A 25,384-nucleotide genomic window follows, 5' to 3' on the forward strand; every position below is an offset into this window, starting at 1 on the left:
TGCTTTTTTGACTTTACCTTTTTTAACCTTGGATCCCCAGATATTGCTGGGCTATAGCTCCCATCATTCCCAGCCAACTCAGTCAATGGTCAGAGATAAAAGAAGTTGTGCTGCATCATCATCTGGGGACCGAATGAAAGGTTGATGAAGACTGCCTTAACTTGTGTAGGATGAACCTATGCTGCTTTTGCATGAATATATATTTTTCGTAAATAGTTTGGACTGCTTTAGTTATATGTGCTTTCTTTTAAAGCTTGTTCCCCTTCCTTCTCCTCTTCTACTGATTTAAATAAACATGATCTTTCTATTTGAACTCTGATATTTTGCCCAGCTGCAGGAGCTGCTCATGTTAATGTTACCCAACAAATTTGCTTTCCCACCCTCCAAACTTTCAAGGAGAGATGCTGGGAACTGAAGATTGGACTCTGGCTATTTGTAACAAGTCAGGGATTTGGGATAGTATCTCCATCGTTATAACTACTCAAAGTCTGGATCTCTACACCACCTTTTCTTTTAGCTTATCAAGGACTAAATATAAGAATATAAGAAGCAGCACCTCCCACCTTGCCCCATGGTGTGAGGGAGCTCTTTGTCATGCCCCACAAGCAGATTGCCTCTGTTCTTGGTGTAGTGAGTCTCTGAGTATGAACACCAATTCAGCCCCTCTAGCTGGCAAGACACTCAGGTAGGCTAACTACACTACAGTTTTAAAAACTTATATAATGAGCTGGAAATAACAAATCTTAATCTAAACCCTGCGTGCATCGTGACGACCAAAGCAAGCCACTGTTGAGATCACTTTTTTCTTAGTGTCAAAGCCCTTGTTCTTTCAGAAAATGACTTTGCGGCGAACTTTACCCAACTTAGCATGGAAATGGAAAATATAAATGTTAATTCGATTTAAGACATAATGGACATAGAATTTCGGGGGTGGGATTGCCACTCCCTCTCCCCAATCCCTGTTTGCATGCTTCTGCGCCAAGAACTAAAGAGCTGGAAGCCAAGAGCTGCGCCAAGAACTAAAGAGCTTTTTCTGGGGAAAAAACTTGTCCTGGTGAATTTCTGCCTTATAATTCTAGACTGGACAGCCACATTGTTAAGCTCAATGGCACAGCAACCGCTTTGCATGCAAGAGATTCCAGGCTCTTCCCACATATCAGAAGTGGGTTGTGGTGGTGGTGTTTGCATGCTTAAGTGAAAGAGAAAGGAAAGCCTTGCACATCCGTGATACCATACCTTTTAACTTCTCCAGCTTCCACTGCATGTAGACATAGATGTGCATATGCACATATATGCATAGATGCGTCTGCATTTCCCCAGCGGGGGGCTGAGAAAAAGTTGCCCCCCTTCCCAGATCCATGAAGTACGATTTTTCTGAACTTAACTGACCTAACGTCACTCTCACCTGCTCCTCAAGCCGAAGCGCACCCGCCAGAAACCCTCTTTAGTCGGGGCCTACAACTCTTCCCTTCGCTTCTCTCCGTAGTTCTAGGTGACGTTTCTCCCTTTCCTCTTTGCGTTCTTCTCCTTCCCATTGCGAAAGCTCCGCGACGCGCGCGCCGTCACTAGGCAACCGCCTCCGCTTCCTCAGAGAGAGCCGACCCCTTTAAGGGCGCGTCGAACGCCGATGGCATGGATGGGCGAGCTCGGCTTCGAAAGGAGGCCGAGCGGAGTTTCTTCGCTCTCCGCCTCCTTCCTCCTCCCTTCCCCGCCTCGAGCGCCCGCGTATCTCCGCGGGTGAGGCTGGGCCAGCCTTGGGTCGGGACTCGACTGATATGGTCTGGAGAGCGGGGATTTTGACAGGGCCGCGGAAGGTGGTTGTCCGGGAGAGCGGAGGCCCCGGGAGTCCGATGGCGGCGGCGGCGGCGCTGGTAGGAGAGTCTAGGGCGGGTCCCCTGGGCAGCCGGCAACGATGCTGGGCATTCAGGACGCGGCTCCTTTTCCCCGTCGTTGTTTCCCTTGTCGCGGGGAGTTCCGTCGGCGGGTGTAGTGAACGAAGCGCGGGGGCTCACGGGAAGCCCCGGGTTCAATTCCACCCCGCCCCCCGATGTCAGCAGAGCTGCTGGCTGCGATGAGCTGCGAGGGAAAATCCTCGGTTCTTTCTTCGTGGCTTGTAGGAGGTGCAGCATGGAGACGCATACAAAGATCTCCAGCCATTGAAAACGCAGCATTAAGATAAATTCAACAGTGTAAATGAATTGTGATGGATGTAATAATGGAATACTGAATGGTTTAGTTCATGTAAAATACGCAGGGATTTATGATTTGTAAAATGAACCGTGGAAAGAGAAGTCGTTGATATTTTAAGGATGTTTAAATGAGTATTCTAAATTGTAAAACAGAAAATTTAATAAAAATTATATACACACACACACACACACACACACAAACAAAGATCTGCAGCCAGGTTCATCTTTTGATCAGAAATGCGAACGACCGATTTGTTTTATTTTGTAAGACACACACACAAAATCTTCGATAAAAACTATTGAAAAAGAAAATAAATGCAAGCGACCTTGCAAAAGAAGTGATGCCGCTTCAGCTGCTAGCTTGGGTTAGGAGTTGCACCAAAAGGAAGGAGCGCCTAGCCCTTGATGGATGGCTGTCCCCCCCCCCCACCTCGCTCACTCTGGCTTCCTCCATGCTTCCCTGCAAGAAGTGAACACAAAGTGGTGACGGCCCACCAACTTGGATGGCTTTTGAAAGAGCAAGTTCAAGGAGGATAAGGCTATAATACTTCTGAAAACCAGATGCTGGAAACCACAGGAAGGGAGTGTGATGTTGCGCTCAGGACCTGCTTGCAGGCTTCCCAGCGGGCATTTGGTTGGTCACTGTGAAAACAGGGTGCTGGTCTAGATGGGACACTGGCCTGATCCTGAAGGGCTATTATGCTCTTATGCTAACTTGAAATATTCATTATCCTTTCACTCACTAGCCAGAGAAGGAGGGCCGGTCATATTATGTCACTGCTGTTGCTTGAAGTGCGGTGGGGAGTCCCAGAACTGTGCTCTTCCATCCCACACACCCCATGCACACCTCAGTTCTTGTTGCACATGACCACCTGGACAGGTACAGAAAGCCTTGCTGGGCAGAATCTTGTACCTTGCTGACTGGAAAGGTGCATTGATAGTGTGTGCCTAACAGTGTAGTCTGACACATGTTTATTCAAACATTACTCTTTAGAAAGTTCTGTTAGGATCGCACTACTGTATCTTCAAAAATGACTTGACTGGACAATTAGAGAGCAAGAGAAGGGAGACGATGAATAGAACAGACACCTTTATTGATTTTTTTTTTTTTACAGAATAGAAAACATGCTTCTACAGAGGTTAACACATTTATTTCATGTATTAAGTTTATTGTTACAAGGTATCATTGTTCTGTTTCTATAGCTGGCTTGTTTAAAAATAGCAGAGTGAGAAGCCATAGAACAAGGCTTGACTATAACTATGAGCCCTGGGTTTAGACAACGCACTAAGCCAAACCACAGCTGAGCTTGCAGCAGCAGGCATGGAAGAGGACAAAACAGCTGCAATCTCATTTCCAGGAGTTTTCATATTTGTGCTAAGTGTTATGTGCAAACCAGGTCTTCGACTCTTGTGGCACTAACAGCTTGATTGTGCTATTTGGTTGATTGATTGATTGATTGATTGATTGATTTAAGCAATTCAATGGTCAGATTAGGTGACTGTTTAAAATAAACTTTGAAAACTACAGAAGGTTTTCTTCTCCTCTAGGAGGATCCGGTCTTGATCCGTCATTTTAAAGGCCACAAAGATGCAGTCACCTGTGTTGCCTTCAATCCAACTACTAGAGCACTTGGTAAGCTTACTTGTTGAAGCATAAATGAACAAATGATTTGTGTGGTCTGTATTATTTATTCAGCTTTTGCCTGTTGGGCAGTTGTAAAACCGAGACTGAATGCCTTGGAATTCTGCCCCAAATAATTTGTCTTCAACACTTCAGAGTTAAGGACTGTATTAACGGCAAATACGGTATATATTTCCCAACAAAAACACCAGGTATCAAAATGAGAGCCCTCCCTCTGCATTTATTGGGGTACTTTTATTTGCCTTGATTGCAAGTTTGGGAGGGTAGTGCAAGTGTTGGGTAACTAGTCTTTTAAGGCTGTAATACTGTACACACTTATCTGGGAGTTAGTCCCATTAAACTCAGGAGCACTTATTGTTGGTAGATGTTTTTAGGATTGCACTATGGGTGACCTTGAGAATGCACTGTCAGGCTGTAAGGCCATGCACATTTTATTTGAGGGTGAATTACTTATTGAAATAAGCATGCATAGGATTGCTGCTCTGCAGTGTGTGCCACACCCTGTTTACTGAGAAACAATAAGCTAAGTTGAGTTCAAGGAAATGCACACAGAATTGCAGGCTTTGTTTCAGTTGCACTGGTTTTGCTTTGATGCCCTCCACCTTCTCTGGCAACTTAAGGCAAGATCCCAACACTTCTGAGCGTTTTGCAGCCCCAGGCCTCTTAAGGCCTTTTGGGTGATGATCTAACCAAGGATAAGCTTATGGTATCACAGCTCCATGACAAGAGGATTTAACAGTGCATTTAACAATGGTCACCTTACAATAATGTCTTTGTAAAATATGCAAATAAGTGGTGACAACCCTATGTGACAACCCATTTCCATTCTCCATCTAAACACTAAATAGGTAACATGGTTTGTTATTTGGCTGAATTCGCTGTGGAATTATTGTCCTAGATCTCAAACTAGAATGATTGGACTTCATTAGATTCTGCATCTTATTTTTATATCAGTTCATGAAATTGGTAGTAAAAGTAACTGAGACCTTTATGTTGGAACACAAAATTGATATCTAAGTGTGGAGCTTTATCATTATTTCTTGCCAGCTACCTCTTCTTTGGATAGGTTTCTTATGATATGGAACTTGAAGCCAAACACCAAAGCCTTCAGATTTGTGGGTCACTTGGAAGGTGTGACCAGTGTACAGTTTTCACCAGATGGAAACTTGCTGGCATCTGCTTCTCAAGATAGGACGGCCAGGCTATGGATTCCATGTATGTAAGTATTACTGAAAATTAAACATTTCCAGGGTTTTTGGTTTCTGAAGGGATGTTGGGCTTAGGCATTGTATTGCTTCCTCTAGTTCAGAGAGGCCAGATTCATATAATCATAGTTGGGAAGGTACCCTGCGATGTAGGAATATGCAGATATCCCATACAGGAATTGAACCTGCGACCTTGGCATTATCAGCGCCACACACTAACCAACTGAGCTATCCACTTAGATTCCTTCAAGGGAAACCTTCTGGAGGTTGTATGCAAGAGGTGGGTGGGGCCAGAGGCAAATATGGGTGGAGCCATGGATGTTATTCTTACCTTTCTACAATAGGCTGTGTTCTATCCATGTAGAAGTCAGAGGCTTCTATATTCCACCCCACACACATCTCCATTGAGGCAAGCAAAATGCATTATGACAGTCTGCAGATACATTCCAGGCAGGCAAAAGCAGCCAAAGAGGCTGTTGGGCAGGGCAGGCAAAGGACTGGGTGTGGCCTAAGAGTCCCAAGGGCTAGACAGAAAGTTCTGGAGGACTCGATTTGGCCCTTGAGACCCCCAGCTCTGCTCTCATCTTCTGTACTTTGTGCAAAAGATTTTGGGTTTCACACTGGGACAAAGAAGCAAGGGAAGCTGTCTCTTTGAGGATACAAACTAGGTTTGATTTGGGTTGAGGGGCGGGGAAATTGGATTAATCTGTTATGTGGTTATGGGACTAATGCATGTGCAACATATTTTATATACAGTCACGGTGAATCCACACCATTAAAAGGCCATACATCAGCAGTCTGTAGCGTGAACTTCTCGTACGACAGTCAATTTCTAGCTACTGCATCCAACGACAAGTCTGTAAAAGTCTGGAGTGTTTACAGCCAACGTCTTTTGTTTACCTTATTCCAGCACACACACTGGGTGCGCTGTGCCAAGTGAGTGTTTGCATGCTTTGCCTTCTTGGTTTCTGAAAAGCAGTAACTTTTTTTTTTGTCTTTTTAAAACAGCTTCACATGTCTTTTCAATTCAGGATAAAATGGTCACTAACTTTACAAGCAGCAATTGATTTAGATGCTAGATGTCGGCGTTTTTAAAGCTGCGGTATATTTCTTTCCTTTCTAGATACTCACCAGATGGAAGATTAATAGTTTCTTGCAGCGATGATAAAACTGTTAAAATCTGGGATTTAAGAAACAAAACCTGTGTTGATGATATAATAGATCATGAAGGGTAAGCAGTCTTCATATATGACAGGAAATGTGGCAGTGTTGTAGTGACACTTGCAGATCTGCTAGAGGCCTCTTCAGTTGTTGTGAAAAGCAAAGTGTTGGAGGTGCAGCGCCATTTGCACTGTCTCCACGACCAATCTTCCAAACTCAGAGACAAGGCCCGAAGGGGGTTTGTCACTATGTTTGTCACTGTATTTTAAGGCTCTTTGGAGTAATCTACTGTGCTGTAACTTATTAGACGTGCTTCTGGTGTGCTTTAGTTTTCCATTCTGCTCTATAACCATATTTGGGCTATAATGAAAAGCCCTTGGTCTCAGATAACGTAAACCTAGTACAATCCAGTCTGCTGTGTTTAGATACCTTCCTTTACTACTTCTCTTTCCTGGAAGGTACGCTGTTTAGATATGGAACACATAATAATTTGGATGATGCCAAGTAGTAAGCCAATCCCTAGTTTTCCTAATTAGAGTTTGTTTTTTAAAAAAAAAGCTTAGGAAAGAAATAAGCAGAGTATAGGCCAAAATGAAACACCAAGTATCGTTAAGCTAGCATAAACTGCACAAGCTAAGCTTACATGGTGGACATCGCTTGGGTTTTCAACAGTGAAAGCAAAAACATCGCCAAAACTGTTCCATTTTTGTTGTGGGACTTGGGAGGTGAATGATTGACAGCTTGAGGAGCTCAGCCATTGGAAAGGTGGCAGGGGATCAAAAGCATATGTTTCACATATTTGTGAAATTCAGGGACCCTTAAGAGGTGGGCAGAAAGGAGTGGTTAGAATCAGGGCCATTTTCCCATTGGGCAAGACTAAACAGACTTTAGCCTTGTCCTTGTGGGTGGAGGTGAAGTGCAGGAAATGCAATCTGTGTTTGTGCCTCTGTGATGGAGAAGAAAATCTCTGTGGCAGCAGTAGGATTTCTTAAAGAGGCATGCAGAGTCTACTTAGCTTAGCATGACGCTCACCAGTCAGAAACTCTTGGTGACAACATGCACATGCCACCCCATAGATGGAGGGAGTCAGTAAACTCACAATGATGAGCCCAGGCTAGGTGTGCACTGTGCTCCTAACCATCAGCCCCACTGATACAGCCAGTATCAACAATTCCTCTTCTGCCACTTCCTGGGCAGGAGTTCAAATTTCCTCGAGCTCCAAAACTGTGTTTGCATGCAACCTAGTGCACAAAGAAAGAAAGGAGAGGACATTACTCCCTGAACAGGAGGCAAGCTGAGAGTGCACACAGCCATCCTGCGGTAGCATCTGAGATTCAGACTCTTTGGCCAGGCAACCAAGAGAAAGGGGTAAGAAATATGACAAAGGCAGCCAGAGAAAAACACTGGCAGTAGTAGGCTCCAGGGGCTCACTCAGTGGGACCTGAGTTTGGGAAGCAGGAGATAGGAGTTTAAGCAGGCCAGAAAGTCAGGGAAGCAACATCAGATCACTGCTGTGAAAAGAGGGACTTTCTGGCATGCAAGTGACCCCAGCATGGCTGTCAAGAGGAAGTATTGTATCTTGGCAAGGGGTATCTAGGTTCAAATCCTGCTCAGTATCTGCTAACAACTTCATTTTATTCTTTATGGAAACTGCTTTGAGGTTTTTTTTGTTTTTTTACAATCATAATACAGTGGTACCTCGGGTTACATATGCTTCACGTTACATACGCTTCAGGTTACAGACTCCGCTAACCCAGAAATATTACCTCGGGTTAAGAACTTTGCTTCAGGATGAGAACAGAAATCGTGCAGTGGCGGTGCAGTGGCAGCAGCGGGAGGCCCCATTAGCTAAAGTGGTGTTTCAGGTTAATAACAGTTTCAGGTTAAGAACAGACCTCCAGAATGAATTAAGTTCTTAACCCGAGGTACCATTGTATAAGTACTATGAAATAAATAAACGTATCTCAGTGTGGCCTACGTCACAGGGCAATAGTGAGGGCAGACAGCATGGCTCTGAGTCCTTAGGATGTGATGGAAAACTCATTAAAAAACATGGGCCAATAAAGTAAGCCCAAGTGGATGGCATTGTTCTCGTAACAAATGACAAATCATTATTTTTAATGTTTCCTTGTAGATTTGCCAACTATGTGGATTTCAGTCCTGATGGTACGTGTATAGCTTGCGCAGGCTCCGATCATGCAGTGAAGATCTGGGACATTCGAATAAACAAATTATTGCAGCAGCACCGAGGTAAAAGGTTACTAAACCTCTTCCTTTCGTAATTTCTCTAAAAGCTAGTAGAGGTCTTAGTATCTAAGAATGCTGGCTGTGTCCCAGAAAGTTTCCAGTTACAATCATATCTCTGCTGCTAACTTCACTGGCCAAGCCTTTGTCTCTTATCTTTTACTTGGGGATAATAAAGCAAGCCTATGTTACAGACTTGGCCTAAATATTTCAGAAGGAATTTAAATCTGGCATTTTGAGCATCTGAAAGCATACATGAATGCAAAACTAATATTTTAAAAGAGGACTGTTTGATAAGCATATGGCTAATATAGCAGCATGTAATTATATAAATTGCATGAGCCATTTTAAAAGTATGTTCCCTTATCTTCCATTTATGCTGTTGCTTCAGTTTTATTTGGTGTCAACACTGCCCTTGAATCAGTATGGGCTTTTTCTTGCCCACTAGATCTTCTTGAGAAACATATTAGTTCAATCTGTAGACTGCCCAGAGTACCATTCTAGTAAATTCACATTTATGGTCTTGGTAGCTCATAAAAACTTGCAGACACAACCATGCCCTTCCCCCAGCTCCCTCTGATTCTACCCTGAGCTTTAGAGAAGCACAGTCCATATGCAGGAACAATCCCACACACCCTTCCTACCTCCAAGAGCAGGAGAAAGGTAGGGGCTTGTCTGTGATACACTGTGCTGTAACTTGGAGTGCCTCCAATGCACGGTTCAACCATAGGAAGAACTTCTCCTTCTCCTCTCCAGATTGAAGTTTAGGGGGAGGACAGGAGCTTGCCAAACATGCCACAACAGGGAGGGCTACCCAATGTGTTTTGTGAATTTGTGGATCCCTCATCTTGGAGGAATGGCAATATATAAATACAAAAATACACTCAATTTTTCTCATATGGTCCTGCATTGTAAATAAGAAAAACAAAAATTAAAACGTGTAGCCAAGTAGTAACATGCCTTTGTAAAATTAGTTACGGTTGCTATATATTCTTCTTATAGTTTAATAGTCTGGATATTGCTGTTTGTTTAATGAAACGTTCCTTTTTGACCAACATGTTCTTTCTGAAACTTCAGGGCTCACCCAAGCTTCCTCAATACTGCACCAGAAAGCATGGGTCGGAGTTGTTTTCTGCTTGTCTTGCCGTTTTCCCCTAGAAAACTTGCTCTTTTGCGCTAAATCGGAGCAAACACCAGCTTGCAGAAAACCCGGTTGATGTTTGCTCCAATTCCGTGCTAGAGATCGGAGTTTCCCAGGCAAAAGTGGCAGCACAAGCAGAAGTCTGGATGAGCCCTTAGTCTTGTTGATCAAGGCTTTAAAAGAATCTCATCTGCTTTCCCTCAATAAGAACTAAATGTTCTTGCTACTTTAAGCCACAGGATGGCAGCACAGTAGTGTAGATAAAAATCACAAGTATCTTTTTCAATCCCCTAATAAAGTAGATACTTTGAGCTTGACCTAGGAGAGGAAAATAAAATCAACTTGGGTTTCTATGCTCTGCTTTTCTTGCATTTGGTCGTTAAAGGGGGTTTAGATTTTGAACTTCTTATTCTTTGTACCCAAAGACCCATCCCTAACCCTGTAATCATTCTTTGTTAGTATGTGGAGATTCATTTCTTTCAGAAGCCAAAAGCTCTTGTTTACTCATGTTATATGATGCATTTTATTGTGTACTACCTGCAGCAGAGCCAAAGCCTATAGCAGTGTTTCCCAACCTTGGGCCTCCAGCTGTTTTTGAACTACAATTCCCATCATCCCTGACCACTGGTCCTAGCTAGGGATGATGGGAGTTGTAGGCCAAAAACATCTGGAGGCCCAAGGTTGGGAAACACTGGCCTATAGGATTGGCTCGCACAGCTGATGTCGGCTCCACCACCAGCGGATGAGTAGCAGAGCTGGAGCTGTCTGCATCTCTTTTGCATAACCAGTACTTGCAAAAAAGCTGAAGCCTCAGGCACTTTAAAGCACTGTGCAGGTCTCTTTGCAAGCTCTGTGTGGTGCCTTGAAGTCTCAACTTTGAAGCTTCAAAGGTCCTAATCACCTGATGGCATTGGGATGTCAGGTGATTGACAGGTGGGTCCACAAGGCTAGATCTAATATGGATACTTCCCATGGAACCCAAAAAGTTCCTCGCCTCTGGTCTACAGGCTCCTTCAGTTAAAACCAGGGCAGGAGAATCCGAAAGTACAGCCATTCTCTCAGAAACCCGTGTCAGATCCCTTACACATGGTTTGAAACCCCTTGAAAATGGGTGGTTTTCCAAATCATTCATTTAACCAGCCTTCTTAAAAATCGTTTCTAGACAGCTGGTTCAGGGATTCAGCTGTAAGATCTGGACTTTTACCCTGGAACAGTAAGCAACATTTTCCCCTCCAGATGTTGACAGACTCCAATTCCCATCAGCCTTAGCCAGTATAGCCAGTGAACGTGAATGATGGGATTTGCGGTCCAATAGCATCAGGTGAGCACCACATTGATTATCCCTGCCCTGGAGTATAGCAAGCAAGGCAGCATCTTCTTTGAAGGCCATGCCCAAGGACTAGATAACTTTGTGCCTTCTTTTCCCACCTCTTGAATACTTTGGATTTGTGAGTCACAAAGCTCTATTATTATTATTATTATTATTATTATTATTATTTTATTATATACTGCCTTTCATCCAAGGATTGCAGGGAGCTTTACAATTTAAAAACACAAAAATCAAAACATAGTAACAAACAAAACAATACCCACCCCCTATGACACAAACAGTTTAAAAGGCCATGGGATGTTTAGGTATCCAAGGGCCTAGGAGAAGAGGAATGCTTTTTCCTGACACCTAAATATATGTAACAAAGGTGCCACGCAAGCCAGAGCATTCCACAAGAAGGGAGCCACTGTAGAAAAGGCCCTGTTCTTGTGTTGCCGACCTCTCGCAGAGGAGGCATAAGGAGAAGGGCCTCAGTTGATGATCATATGCCTCCATCTTAAGCGGCACCGTTAAGTGCATCTGTTAACAACTTTGTTTGCAATTCTGCAGAAGAACACAGGGTTGCTGGGTTTTGCTCAACAGAATGAAGCAGTCCTAACCAAAATGCAACACAAAAGGAGAAGCAGCTGAGAGGGAACTAAAGGCACAGTTTAGGGCAGGCATGGCCAAACTTGGCCCTCCAGCTGTTTTGGGACTACAATTCCCACCATTCCTGACCACTGGTCCTGTTAGCTAGGTTTAGTAGGGATAATAGAGTGGCTGTGAGTCAGGAAAGTTAGAGGCAGGGATAGGTAGAAAATATTTTAATGATTACTGCAGAATTAAAACAAAAGGTGGTGGTCATTAGAGAATGAACTTCATTTATATTGATGAATCAGTTTTCAGCTGCACTCTTATGAGCATGTATCTGGGAGTAAGTGCCTTTGAAAACAATTTTCAGTAAGCATCCTGTGGATTGCGGTATTAGCCAGTGCAGATATTGGCTCCTTTCTTTGCCATCAAACTCTGAATTCTTTTTTACTTAAATCAGTTCACAGAGCCGGCGTGAACTGCACGTCTTTCCATCCTTCTGGCAACTATCTCCTCACAGCTTCCAGCGACAGTACTGTTAAGATTTTGGATCTTTTAGGAGGAAGGCTCTTGTACACGCTTCATGGGCATGAGGTAGCATGTTGTTCTCTCTTCTACCCTCTTGCTTGTTTGGGCTTCTAAGGACCCCCTCATACATTGCTGTTTTCTTGAAAGACATAAATGTTTCGAGCGGAAACACAGAGTTACTGGAATGTGAAAAGTGTGGCAATGTATGTGCTTGGGCTGTGAATACAACCATTCAGCAAACTTAGCAAACACAAAATGTTCAGTAGGTGTATCTTCGGCTGTTTTACTTCACATGTTACAATAAAATGGATTTCCTACACTGATTTAAGGCTAAGAGAACTGAACTGAGTTACACAGGCCTGGTTCACACATCAAGTGAAGCCAAAGGGAAGATAAAGTTTGGTTTAATTCGAATGAGCAGTGTGCTAATGCAGGTTGCTGATTCTGCAGGCACTTCGCTTCTGCTGGAAATCAGAACCTGGGCTTAATCATTTATTAAATTTCTATCCTACTTAGTGGCCTGGATTTCACCAACCTGGTGCCTTGTAGTTTTTTTATACTACCTGTCACAGCCAGCCATGACTTCATTAGTTCACACAGGACTTGAGAGATGAGCCGCTATCACAGGGATGCAGCCACCGTGCAATTTGGAGTGGTATCTGCTTAGCTGAGTCCTGAGACAGCCCAAACAGAGTTGAAGGGATAGAAAAAGTGAAGCTGGGTGTTACCAATGTGTTTATCTGAGCTTCCAATTTGTATGCAGTCTTGCTCAGTTCTGTATATCTTTTGAAACTGGCCTAGAGCTTAGAATGAAGCTCAGTAGGACTTCACAGGGGATAGGGTAATGAACATCATACGTGTTTTATATTTTTGTTTCAAAGGGAGCAAAAGGCCATGCTAATGAATGGCTAACAATGTTATGGTCTCAATATAAACTGCATTGTAGAAGAGGAGAGGGGCTTAAATGTAATTTCTGTCTGTGACACAGGCAACATTAATCAAAAATTCCCTTTTTTTCCTTTTCCTTTTCCTTTTTGCTTTGAGTTGACAAGTTGAAATGAGACATCAACCTCAGAAACGTTTAAAGCTTCCCTTCAGATGTCTTCTAAAAGTCATATAGTTGTTTATCTCTTTGACATCTGATGGGAGAGTGTCCCACAGTGTGGACACAACTGCTGAGGAGGCCCTCTGCCTGGTTCTCTGTCCTTTCACTTATTTCTGCGAGGGCCAGAAGGCCCTCAGCACTAGACCTAAGTGTCCGGGCTGAATGATGGGGGCAGAGACACTCGTATACAGGAATAGGAAAGATGATGGGCAAGAAAAGGATAGGCATTATTATGGAGGGGAGGAGGAAAATATATTACAATTATAAACACTATGAAGTCTTTTAATTTTATTTTTAATCTGGCTTCTTTTTGTCTTTTTGACTAGGGACCTGTTCTCTCTGTAGCCTTTTCAAAAGGTGGAGAAACATTTGTCTCTGGTGGTGTGGATGCACAGGTTTGTTAATGATTTTGATGATTTTATGATTTTATTAGATGCTCTAAACAATTAAGAGTTTACTGTGTTTTCTTAATACTTTCTTAACAGTCTTACTGACATTATTATAATTTGAGCCCCTGCCCCTTTGTTTGCGCATCTGCGAGGTCTTGCCTTGAGATGCCTCCCTGCCTAAGAGACGCAAAGTATTTTGCAGTATCTCTCCTGTGTCCTCATGCCAAATGCAAGGACCACAAAACCAAAACAGTGAGTTAAACATCAGTCAATATTTTTATTTACTTTACTTATGTACTTTTACAATATTTACTTTTTACAGGTATTGTTCTGGAAAACAAACTTTGATGCATTTGAATACAAGAAAGTTCTTAAAAATCACATGCGAAAATTACATGGGGATGAACCCCCTCACCTTCTTGATATTTACCCTCGATCACCTCATCGCCATGATGCAAAACCACAATCTGTTGAGGTAAACGCTTCTAACCTCTAACTATTTACAAGTTAGCAAGTAGTTGCCTGCAAGTGAGACCTGCAGCAAAATATTGCTTCCTGGAATGTCAGCCAACCAGTCTCTCTTCCAGGCTATTCCATTCCGTTCCCTCTCAATCTACTCTTTTGCAGACCCTGAGGTTTTATATGGTCCATTTCCCCATGTTCCTAAATAAGCCCAACAAAAACTAGCTTTTTATCAAATCAGTAAAGAATTAATGTGTTCACCCGGGAACTCAAATCTGTAATCATTGAATCAGTACCAGCACAGACCCCAATATTCACCCCTCCCTTTAATGCAGAAATGTACATCAGTTCAAGTCTGGTTTTTTCCTTTTGAAAATAATTTTTATTTGGTTTTACAAAAATAAAGTTATAACAATACCAAATGAATGTCCACATTTTGAGATTTCTCTGAATCGCCCGACTTCCCCCCCCCCCATTCCCTCCTTGGGTCTTAGTGTCAACATTTTCAACTTCATATTATTTCGTGATCCATGTTTTGTATCTGCCCATACAATCCACAGTGATTGTTACATTACAAGTGTTATTAAAATCCTGCTAATGTTTTCATCTGCTTACAGTGGCCTCCTAGATATATTACAATTTTTCCCCATTCTTTCTTAAAGTTTTTGTCTTCTTTTTTTTTTTTAAAAAAAATATTTTTATTAATTTTACAGGATACAGAGATACAGAAAAGAAAAACAGATAAAAGAAAAAGAATATAAAAGTTTCAAATTTCCGTAATCCTTTTATCAAATCTACTGGACTTCCCCACATTCTCCAGACCTTGCATTATTTATAATACAAACTTCAGCAATTTGTCATCTTATTTCATAACTTATTGTATCTTTCAATTTATCATGTTATCAAATTCCAAATATTGTACACCAATTCTTATATATTTTAATTAAAACACAATAAAATTATTTCCTAATTCCACCTCAAATTTCTTGTACCTTAATTTTCATTTCACCTAATTGCTATTGCTGGGGCTAAGATTTCCTAAAAGGTGCATTTTCTTAGCATTCATACAACTTATAATGTTTTTGTAGATAGTCCTTAAATTTTTTCCAGTCCTCTTCCATTGCTTCTTCTCCCAAGTCTCGGATTCTGCCAGTCATTTCAGCCAATTCCATATAGTCCATCAACTGCGTCTGCCATTCCTCCAGCGTGGGTAAATCTTGTGTCTTCCAATGCTTTGCGATGAGAATTCTTGCTGCAGTAGTAGCATACATAAAAAAGGTTCTATCCTTCTTTAACACATTCTGGTCTACAATGCCCAGAAGAAAGGCCTCCGGTTTCTTAGGTAAGGTATATCTAAATACCTTTTTTAGCTCATTATAAATCATCTCCCAGAAGGCCCTCACTTTCGGACATGTCCACCAGAGGTGAAAGAATGTCCCTTCCGCCTCCTTACACTTCCAACATTTATTATCAGACAGGTGATATATCTTAGCGAGCTTGACTGGGGTCATGTACCACCGGTATATCATTTTCATAATATTTTCCTTCAAGGCACTACATGCCGTGAATTTCATTCCGGTGTTCCATAACCTTTCCCAGTCTTCAAACATAATGTTGTGTCCAATATCCTGTGCCCACTTTATCATGGCGGATTTGACTATCTCGTCCTGTGTGTTCCATTTAAGCAGCAAGTTGTACATTCTGGAGAGCAGTTTATTTTTTGGTTCTAACAATTCTGTCTCTAATTTCGATTTTTCCACCTGGAATCCCACCTTTTTGTCCACTTTAAAAACCTCCTGAATTTGGGCATAATGCAACCAATCTCGCACCTTGTTTTTTAATTTTTCCAAGCTCTGTAACCTCCAATTGTCTCCAATTTTTTCAATTATTTCCCAATATTTTGGCCAATAGGCCTCCATATTGAGTCTCTTACGTGCCTTGGCCTCCACCGGTGAAAGCCACCTCGGGGTCTTACTTTCCAATAAGTCTTTGTATTTTGTCCAGACCATAAAAATTGCTCTTCTAACAATATGGTTTTTAAACAGTTTATGAACTTTAACCTTGTCATACCACAAATATGCATGCCACCCAAAAGCATTATCAAACCCTTCCAGATCTAGGACATCAGTGTTCTCCAGCAAAATCCAATCTTTCATCCAGCAGAAGGCTGCAGATTCATAATATAACCTCAAGTCTGGCAGGGCAAATCCCCCTCTTTCTTTCGCATCAGTTAAAATTTTAAACTTTATTCGGGGCTTTTTGCCCTGCCAAACAAACTTAGAAATATCCTTCTGCCACTTTCCAAAACATTCCACCTTGTCCACGATCTGTAGGGTCTGAAACAAAAATAACATTTTCGGCAATACATTCATCTTTATAGCTGCTATTCGACCTAACAAGGAAAGTTTCAATCTTGACCAAATTTCCATGTCTCGTTTAATTTCTGACCAACATTTCTCATAATTATCTTTAAACAAATTCAAATTTTTGGAGGTCAGATACACCCCTAGGTATTTCACTTTTTTAACCACATTTAATTCTGTCTCTTTCAGGAACTCATCTGTTTCTGTAGATGTCAAATTTTTTGCTAAAACCTTAGTCTTTTGCTTGTTCAACTTGAATCCCGCCACTCGACCAAAATCAGAAATTAATTCTAAAACTCTTTTAGAACTAGAGACTGGCTCCTGTAATGTTAATACCAAGTCATCTGCAAATGCTTTCAGTTTGTATTGTTTCACTCCGACCTCGATTCCTTGTACCAACCGGTCCTTTCTGATCATGTTCAATAGCACCTCCAGGACTGAAATAAATAATAGAGGTGATAGGGGGCACCCCTGTAAAGTTTTTGTCTTCTTGATTCCTGAGCTTTCTGGTCGGTTTTGCCACTTTGGCGTAGTCCACCAGCTTAGTTTGCCATTCCTCTTTGGTCGGGACTTTGTCTTCTTTCCATCTCTGGGCTAGTAGCATCCGCACAGCTGTCGTCGCATACAGACAAAGTCTTTTCTGGTCCTTTGGGATATCAGTACCTATAATTCCTAATTAAAAAAAGCTTCCGGTTTCTTTAAATAAAAGTTATTTTAAACATTTTTTCATTTCATTATATATCATTTCCCAGAATGCTTTTATTACTTTACACGACCACCACATATGGTAAATGGTACCTTCTTTTTCTTTACATTTCCAGCAGGTATTTGTACTTGTCTTATACGTTTTTGCTAACTCAGGTAAAGGTAAAGGTATCCCTGACTGTTAGGTCCAGTCACAGATGACTCTGGGGTTGTGCACTCATCTCACTCTATAGGACGAGGGAGCCGGCGTTTGTCCGCAGACAGCTTCCGGGTCATGTGGCCAGCATGACGAAGCCGCTTCTGGCAAACCAGAGCAGCGCACAGAAACACCGTTTACCTTCCTGCTGGAGCGGTACCTATTTATCTACTTGCACTTTGACGTGCTTTAGAACTGCTAGGTGGGCAGGAGCTGGGACCAAGCTAACTTACTAGGAGTCAAATAGATCAGTACATATCTTTATCAACTAAATAAATATTTGTGCACAGGTGTAGACAGAGAAGGACAGAAATACATGCACACATGCAAAAAGAAGGGAACAGTGTCATACAGTAAAAGGCAGTCACCATAATTGTTGGGCTTATTAAGTATTCCCATTAATGAAAAATAACACCTTTTAATATGGCTATTCTATATTTACCAACTGTAGATGGTTTATAATACTCTCAGCCATCTTCTTGATGCCGAGTAATAATGCTGATAGGTCATGTCATGTTATCATTGTATCATCATCCAAGATTCTGTATAGTATAGGATAGCTCTATATCATGGGTAAGCAAACTAAGGCTCAGGGGCCGGATCCGACCCAACCACCTTCTAAATCTGGCCCGCGGACCGTCCGGGAAGCAGTGTGTTTTGACATGAGTAGAATGTGTCCTTTTATTTAAAATGCATCTCTGGGTTATTTGTGGGGAATAGGAATTCGTTCTCCCCCCCCCCCCCGCAAAAAATATATATATAGTCTGGCCCCCCCCACAAGGTCTGAGGGACAGTGCACCACCTCTCCCCCACTGAAAAAGTTTGCTGACCCCTGCTCTATATGCTTTCCATAAAAAAATTCGATCAATAGTTGTCATCTAAGGCAAACAGACACTAGATGGCACTAACATTTAAGAATAGTTTGCACAGCCAGTATGGGATATTTTTTTTTTCAGAATGAATATGTTTTTAAATACTGGAAATGTCACACTGTGTCCTATAGTTTCAATCTTACCTGGGCAATATACGTGATGAAGGACCAGGATATGGATTAATTTTACAGCCACAGGCAAGGGATTACCATAAAAAGTTCTCTGCGTCTCAATTTCCTAAACTGTTCAGTTTCCTTCTGCCATCCTTTATTTTGCACACACATGCACACACCAGTTTTGTAAAACTGTTTTAAATCTGGTGACTTGGAAAAGAGAGTTGAAATAGCTTTATGATCCAGAAGATGCTAAAATTTGGAAGCTTCGGTTGGTACCAAATGCCTTAGCCCCTCTCCTGACAAGTTAAATGAAGACAGGAGCACATGGACCCTGTTTGGCAGTTATCCAGAAGCTACTGCACTAGATTCCTCTAGGCTTTGTGAGGCCTTGCTTGAAATCCCGTCCATGGAAGAAGTTGAAACAATGTCAGGTTAGAATGGGGCTTTCCAGGCTGATTGCTGCACTGATAGTGAGGTGTGCATCTGCACATAATCGTTGATGTTTAAAAATTTATGTCGGCAAGCTTTTTAAAGGTTTTGATGTGACAGAGGGATATTTTAACATCATGTCATTGATTGTGACTGATCTGTTCTTGACTGTCTCAGATATATTTTAGTGTGCTTTGTGTGATTTTAGGATGCTTTGTCACGGTGAGAGTCCTGCTGTTAGCACTCTGCATTTGTGGATAAGGCTTCTGACAGACATTTTTTTACTTACCATTTTTAAAAGCACTGGTTCATCTTAGAAGCAAGAATGTGGCTTATAACTAGTAATTGCTCCAAACACCTTGAGGAGAAATCCAGTTACCTTGGCAGAAACCAAGCCATACAGAAGAAAATTATGCTGTATGTAAATGGCTGCTACTAACTGAGATTACTAGTTGAGATTCCTACATTAAACGGGGTCCCTTCCAACTCTTCAATTCTTTGATTTTGATACACATTTAATAGTTTGACAATGGGAATATTATCTTGACATGTGGTCTTTCATCCTGTGTCCATTTTCTGTAGATGAAACAATCATAATATTTTCAACTCTGATTTTCAACAGATAGATCCCAGCTATGACGTCACAGATATGCAAACACTTGACCCTCCTGTCATAGATATTACCTCACCTTCTGTTTTACTGGTAAGTTTTCCACGGATGAATTACAAACTAAAATATAATCCAAACATTGATTCTAATACTTTTTTTTAATACAGAGCAATTAAAAAGCTGTACATATGTTTGGGTAGGGTTGACTTCCAAATCCTGCACAGCATCTGGTACTCATGCCTTATTTATTTCATTACAGCCAAATTACAAGGGTATCCAATGCTACAGATTACCTTATGCCCAAAGGCTCTCTTTCTGTTTTGATGTTGCTGCTTCCTAAATACTTTGACTTCCGATGTCCATTCCTCAGCAACTATATATTTCAAACTTTGGGTATATTATTCTCAGATTTCTTATTATGTGATTTTTGTAGACCATCACCAAAAAATGCTGCATACTAGGGTTTTTAATTCAGCCCTGTGAGACTGTTGCCAAAGATGCCAGGGCAAGAGCTGTTGGTGGCTACTCTGGTTCAGTGAACTACAAGTATGTAAAGATCTGCTCCACTTCTGGGTGAGACCTCCCCTTTGTATACTGCAGCTAGGGAGTATTTTCTTGACCAAAGGTGTCACTTTGAAAAGACAAATAATAGTGACCAATAGATCCTAGAGATCTAGAATATGTGTTCTGAAATTAAGTGAAAATGTGCACCACTGTGTTGTTCATTAATAGTCTTTACCAAGCGCTTTGTGTGAAAGGGGGATTTATTTGTCGCTGCAATAACACCTCAGTGGTTCTGTGGGATTTGGGCATGGACGCTCACTCTGTATTCCTTTCCCATAGTACCTTCATAGTGTATCTTACTTGTGAACTGTGACATCCTGCCTCCATCACCAATTCTCTCCTTCACACCTTCTCATTTCCCCCATTTTTCTGGGAATCGAAGCTGTGACCATTATTCTCACAGCTGATTCTGAGGCATATATAAAATTCCTCACAGCCATCACGAACAACTGCTTCCTTCCTCTTCCTGTGGAAAAGCAACATTCTCTGAGAGCTGTACCCTGAGGAATGCAGAAACAGCGGCAGGCCTTTCACACAGGAAATTACTACTCTAGCACTCTCAGAAAGTGCTTCTGTCACTTGGACTGTCTGCCCATAATGAGCTTCCTGCTGACCTACAAGATGATTTACTACTGATCTCAATGCCTTTGCCACTCCGTAAGCATAACCAGCGGCTAATGAAGCTGGCAATCAGCAGTTCTGTAAATCTGTAACTGCCCTGCTTTAAACTTGAATGTGGTAGGCACACATATCTTTGGCTGAGCTTGTTCAGATTCCATCAAGTATGGTTAGGTAGCAAATTGTGCCTGCTTTCCAAAGTGGAAAATATTGTTGCGAATCACGGAACCCTTTGCAAACAATTTTACTTTTTTAACATTAAATGTAAACGATTTCTTTTTTAAGCATTCAATGCCTATAGCACAAATAGTTGAAACAGGACACAGAAGGCTTCCATCAGCCATCTTGATGTGCCCCATTGAAATCAAAGGAAGTCAGAGAGAAGCAGTGCTGGATCTGAATCTGGAGCATTGCCCTTGCTCTAATTGTATAGATGACTCTTTTAGGAATATTTGTAAGGCCCATTTTTCTGGGGGAATCAAAGCATGAGCCTCTGCACAACAGCCCATGCTTTCCTCTTCAGTGACAATAGTACAGTACCCTACCTAGGTAAAGGTAAAGGGACCCCTGACCATTAGGTCCAGTCGCAAACGACTCTGGGGTTGCAGCGCTCATCTCGCTTTGCTGGCCAAGGGAGCCGGCGTACAGCTTCCAGAAAGTGGCCAGCATGACTAAGCCACTTTCTGGCAAACCAGAGCAGCGCACGGAAACACCATTTACCTTCCTGCCAGACCAGTACCTATTTATCTACTTGCACTTTGACGTGCTTTCTAACTGCCAGGTTGGCAGGAGCAGGGACCGAGCAACGGGAGCTCACCCTGTCACGGGGATTCAAACCACCGACCTTCTGATCAGCAAGCCCTAGGTTCTGTGGTTCAGACCACAGCACCACCCGCGTCCCTACTTACCCACACATAATATAGATGGGTGGTGATAAGGGAAATAACCTTGCCATTGCAGAATAACCATGTGTATGTCTGCCTGCCTGCTCTCCTTTTGGAAATCTTAGATATATGTGCATTACACACCGCATATGGGAGTGCACAGCCTTCAGATGACTTAAAAATGAGTAGGATATAGCTGAGCCAAGGATAAATGTCACATACATGATGGGGAGCGGGATGTCCATCCCCCCCCCCACGTCGTTGCAAATTATGCCACCAAAAACACCCATCCCCTGAAAATGGGCACAGTCAAAACAGGAATGTGTGTGTTGTCTTGACCTACAAGCGTGGGCGCAGCCGGGGGCGGGAGAGGGGCAGCTCCCCCCCCCATCAATAAAATTCAATAAAAATACATAGCAAACTGAGGTTTTGCCCCCCGCTAACAAAAGGCCTGCCCCCCTAACAAAAATCCTGGCTACGCCCATGCCTACAAGGTGCAAAAACCTGTTGCATTTCCCCCTTGTGCATGTTCCAGCTAAAGCTGAGCACTTTAACAGAACAATTCTATGCCTGTTTTCCTCTGAAGTCAACCCATTGAAAACAGCATGGCAGTTTAAAGTCTCTGGCTGGATTGTGTCCCTATGTTAAGAATGCAGCCTTGAGGAAAGACATGCAGTCTGTGTTTGGTAAATGAGAGACATGCACTTGTTTGGACAAAAGGCCAAAAGGCTCTTGGAATCTAAGAGGGTTCACTCACACACGCACACACACACAGTGGTGTTATGAAGGATGTGGGAGAGAGTGGTAAGATTCTGGGTCAAGATAAGGCTAAGGCATAGAAATTCAGTGGTTCTAGAGTAGGGCCGTAATTACAATTGAAAACTGGTTCAGACAAACTGCAATCTTTTATGGTGTAGCAGGAAAGAAACCAAGCTGAGCCTGTGAATCTGGAGGTGCTGGATTCAAATCTTGCCTCTGGCTCAAAAGTCACCAGGGGTTTGACAGACCTACATCAAAGCAGAAGCTAACAAAGTATTTAGCTTCAGAAGGGTGACCCTTCCCTTGCTGTCACTCTCCAGATGCCATGCATTCCTGACCCTGTAGTGGATGCTCATTTCCTCAACACACTATTGTCTTCCCCAGGCCTCTGAAGAGCTATCTGCTATTTGCAGATTTATGCCTTCAAAGAAACACATGTTTAAATCGCTTTTCTCAAAGAAAGCTTGTACAATCTAGAAAACCTCACCTGTGATATCTCAGGCACCGAGATAGTCGGTGCTCTTCACTGTCCCTTATTCTTCAGACTAGCAGAACTTGTTCCCCCTGAGCTTAGTCCCACACATGACAACAATATGTGTGCTTTCCATCAAAGAGTCCTGATGTTTTTGTAATGTACATCTAGAGTTTTCCTTCCCCTCGTGCCTTATTGTTTGCCCATTTCCATCTTGTCCTCTCACAATTTGCAATAAGGTTAGTATTGTTGTTCCCAGTCTTACAGAGCTATTGCAAGGTTTACCAGGGTGATTGGATGCCAAACAGTGTGACCATTCAAAATCCCTATCTATGCAAAATATTATTTCAACCTACAACAAAATATTACAGCATATCATCTCTGCACCCCACAGTGGTAGTGTTCTGTTCAGAGTACCTTTCTCTGAATTGTTAGGAACTTGAATTGTTAGTAACTCCACCTTTTCCATTTTTTAAATTTCCAGCTGACACTCAACATTCCTTGTTGCTGGATTTTGGTGTGTGTGTGTGTGTGTGTGTGTGTGTGTGTGTGTATGTATGTATATGTATGTATTGCAGCAGAGGGCAGAAAATTAGTCTGGAGAGACTGCTGGTAGGAAAAAAAGAAGCTTAAAAGTTTATTATTCCTTGTGAACAAAGCCATTCTGAATATAAGCTTGCATGCGGCAATCATGGAACCATTATGCTAACAAGAGAAGGTCCAACACTCAGCTTTTGTAGCTGGAGTCAGTCCAGGTGCTGCCCTCCCAGGCCAGGTGAGGGAAAGCCTGCAAGGCAGGGAGCAGGTCTTTCAGGACTTGCAACCAAGATGGCTCACTATTAAGAGAGTGTGAAATTGCTCCCTAAGTATTCTCTGTGTTTCAAGTGGACCACAACTAATCATTTTTGTAAGGAAAGGAAATGTTCAGTCAGCATTGGTGAACTGTTTAGCTTGAAGTAGATTCCATATATATCAGTTCTGCACCATTTCAGACTGAAAATCCAGTTGACATAGATGGTGTATTCATGTGGCATGTCCTCTTGTACATCAAAGACAAGATAGGGAAGGCAGGAAGGAGGGGTAGAGCTTGTTAAGCTGTTTTTGGAGAAGGTGCTAGAACTCCACACCAGGAAAGAGATAGGTTGCTCTGCACCTTTGCCAAAAGGCCTCACTATAAGGTCTTAACTATGGTCTGAAAAAACTTGCTGCAAATAAAACTTGGCTCATTTTTATTTTGATAGCAAATAGTGGGAATGTTTCAGCGGTTTTGAGTTATTTGTCCTTCTCATTTTAAGAGCTTCCTGCAGCAGCTGTTTGCAGGGACACTGAAAACCAGCCTTTATGACATTTCTTTACCCCTCTCTGTAGAGATCATATTGTTATTTTTGGCGCCTCTGGTCTTCACAAGAATTTTTGTAGTTTATGAAGGCACTTGTATGTTCTCCTTCCTGAAGCATTTATATTTAGAGTTGACTTCCTGTCAGGGAATTTCTCACCTTTGGGAGCCTAGAGCCTGATGATTTTAGTCTCTGGTGGTGCCCTCTTTTTCCCCCTTTTTTCTTTTTAAACTCAACCTTTTTTTGCTGATAGATGAAAATTAAGCTTGCATTCTTAAATGTAAACTAAATTTAGCATATGAAAAGGTCATGGAAAACACTGGCTTAATATAAAAATGCAATGTTTTAACATTCATATCTACACAGAAGTATAATTTTATGCAAGTGATTATATGCAACCAATACCTACACATTGCTCTAATAGAGCACATTTCTTCACTGGGGTAGAAAATGCCTTGTTCTCTCCAACGTCTCATATTTGGGGCAAAGCTTGACACTGAAGAGGATGGGACAGGTTAATCAAGCTCACAGAACTAGTGAATATTGGCATTTCTTGCTATGCGCATCTGCAGCCCTTGCGCACACCTGTAATAGGCTAGATCTTTTTTTCCTGTGTTAAAAATGCTAAGCGATAACCATTGATTTATGAGCTATTCAGGAAGCTTCCTTTAAGACCATTTGCAGTCTGAAGCACAACACTCATGGGGCTTTCCATATTTCACACCCCAAACCCAGATCTGTCAAACAGACCGTATAGACCCACTTACTGTTCCAATCAACCATGGCTGAAAAGCAGCTGCTATTTAATGCCATTGTAGTTGTGCTAAATATAGCACAGCTGTCAACCTCAGCAAATAAATAAATAAATAAAACCAGCTTCCCCAACCACAGCTGCAACTGAGGAGCAGCAACTGGGGAGCTGAGTTTATTTCCCTTGCATATGTTATCGTATAATCAAGTCAATGAGGTTTTATTTTTATTTTTTTCTTGTTCTGAATTGACCTAGTGCCCTCCAGAAGCTTGACCATGCTAAATTAGTAATAATAACAAAGTGAGCTGTGAAAATGTTGGTTTCATTAAGGGAGCTGGTAATCCTGTTAGTCTTGCCCCTTGTGGTTGGGGGGGGGGTCCCTGCATTGCCACAGATTTACAGCTCATTCCTAGGGCTTAGGCTGCAAGAATATATGAGGCGACTTCTACTTCTGTCTCCCTGGGAAGCTTTCCTTGAGTACTTATCCAGTCCCTGTTTTATAGAATTAGGCAGGGTACATTTGTGCCAGACTTTGAGCTTCTGTGGATTATGAACGTAAATAGAAAGCAGTGCACGTTTTAAAAGTTGGTCATGTTCTCTCTCTCATCCACTTCCCCAAAGCAATAAAACTTCACTGTGTGTAACTGCTGTGATGTGCAAAGAGGTCTCAAGGAGGACTCAAGTCCTTGTGTTGTCCTGCGCCAAACAGTCTTTGTAGTGTAAAGCTAGTAGAAAGATCCTT

At 42.1% G+C, this 25,384-nt stretch overlaps 1 protein-coding gene across 5 annotated transcripts in view; it reads left to right on the plus strand.

Annotated features, from left to right (window-relative positions):
• The first annotated feature begins 1,590 nt into the window (after positions 1–1,590).
• Positions 1,591–25,384, plus strand: part of POC1B (POC1 centriolar protein B) — a 29,343-nt gene continuing 5,549 nt past the window's right edge. Inside the window, exons 1-11 of one of the 5 annotated variants that reach the window (XM_081878286.1) lie at positions 1,591–1,737; positions 3,738–3,822; positions 4,879–5,050; positions 5,793–5,972; positions 6,160–6,267; positions 8,332–8,447; positions 11,943–12,076; positions 13,442–13,510; positions 13,827–13,979; positions 19,270–19,350; positions 19,691–19,849. In XM_081878286.1, the coding sequence (XP_081734412.1) occupies positions 1,633–1,737; positions 3,738–3,822; positions 4,879–5,050; positions 5,793–5,972; positions 6,160–6,267; positions 8,332–8,447; positions 11,943–12,076; positions 13,442–13,510; positions 13,827–13,979; positions 19,270–19,350; positions 19,691–19,834 (1,347 nt within the window). In that variant the 5' untranslated portion in view covers positions 1,591–1,632 and the 3' untranslated portion in view covers positions 19,835–19,849. The other 4 variants (XM_081878283.1, XM_081878284.1, XM_081878285.1 and 1 more) reach the window with 4 other exon arrangements.

Source organism: Podarcis erhardii (genome assembly GCF_964252035.2).
Source record: "Podarcis erhardii genome assembly, chromosome: 10".
Taxonomy (NCBI): domain Eukaryota; kingdom Metazoa; phylum Chordata; class Lepidosauria; order Squamata; family Lacertidae; genus Podarcis; species Podarcis erhardii.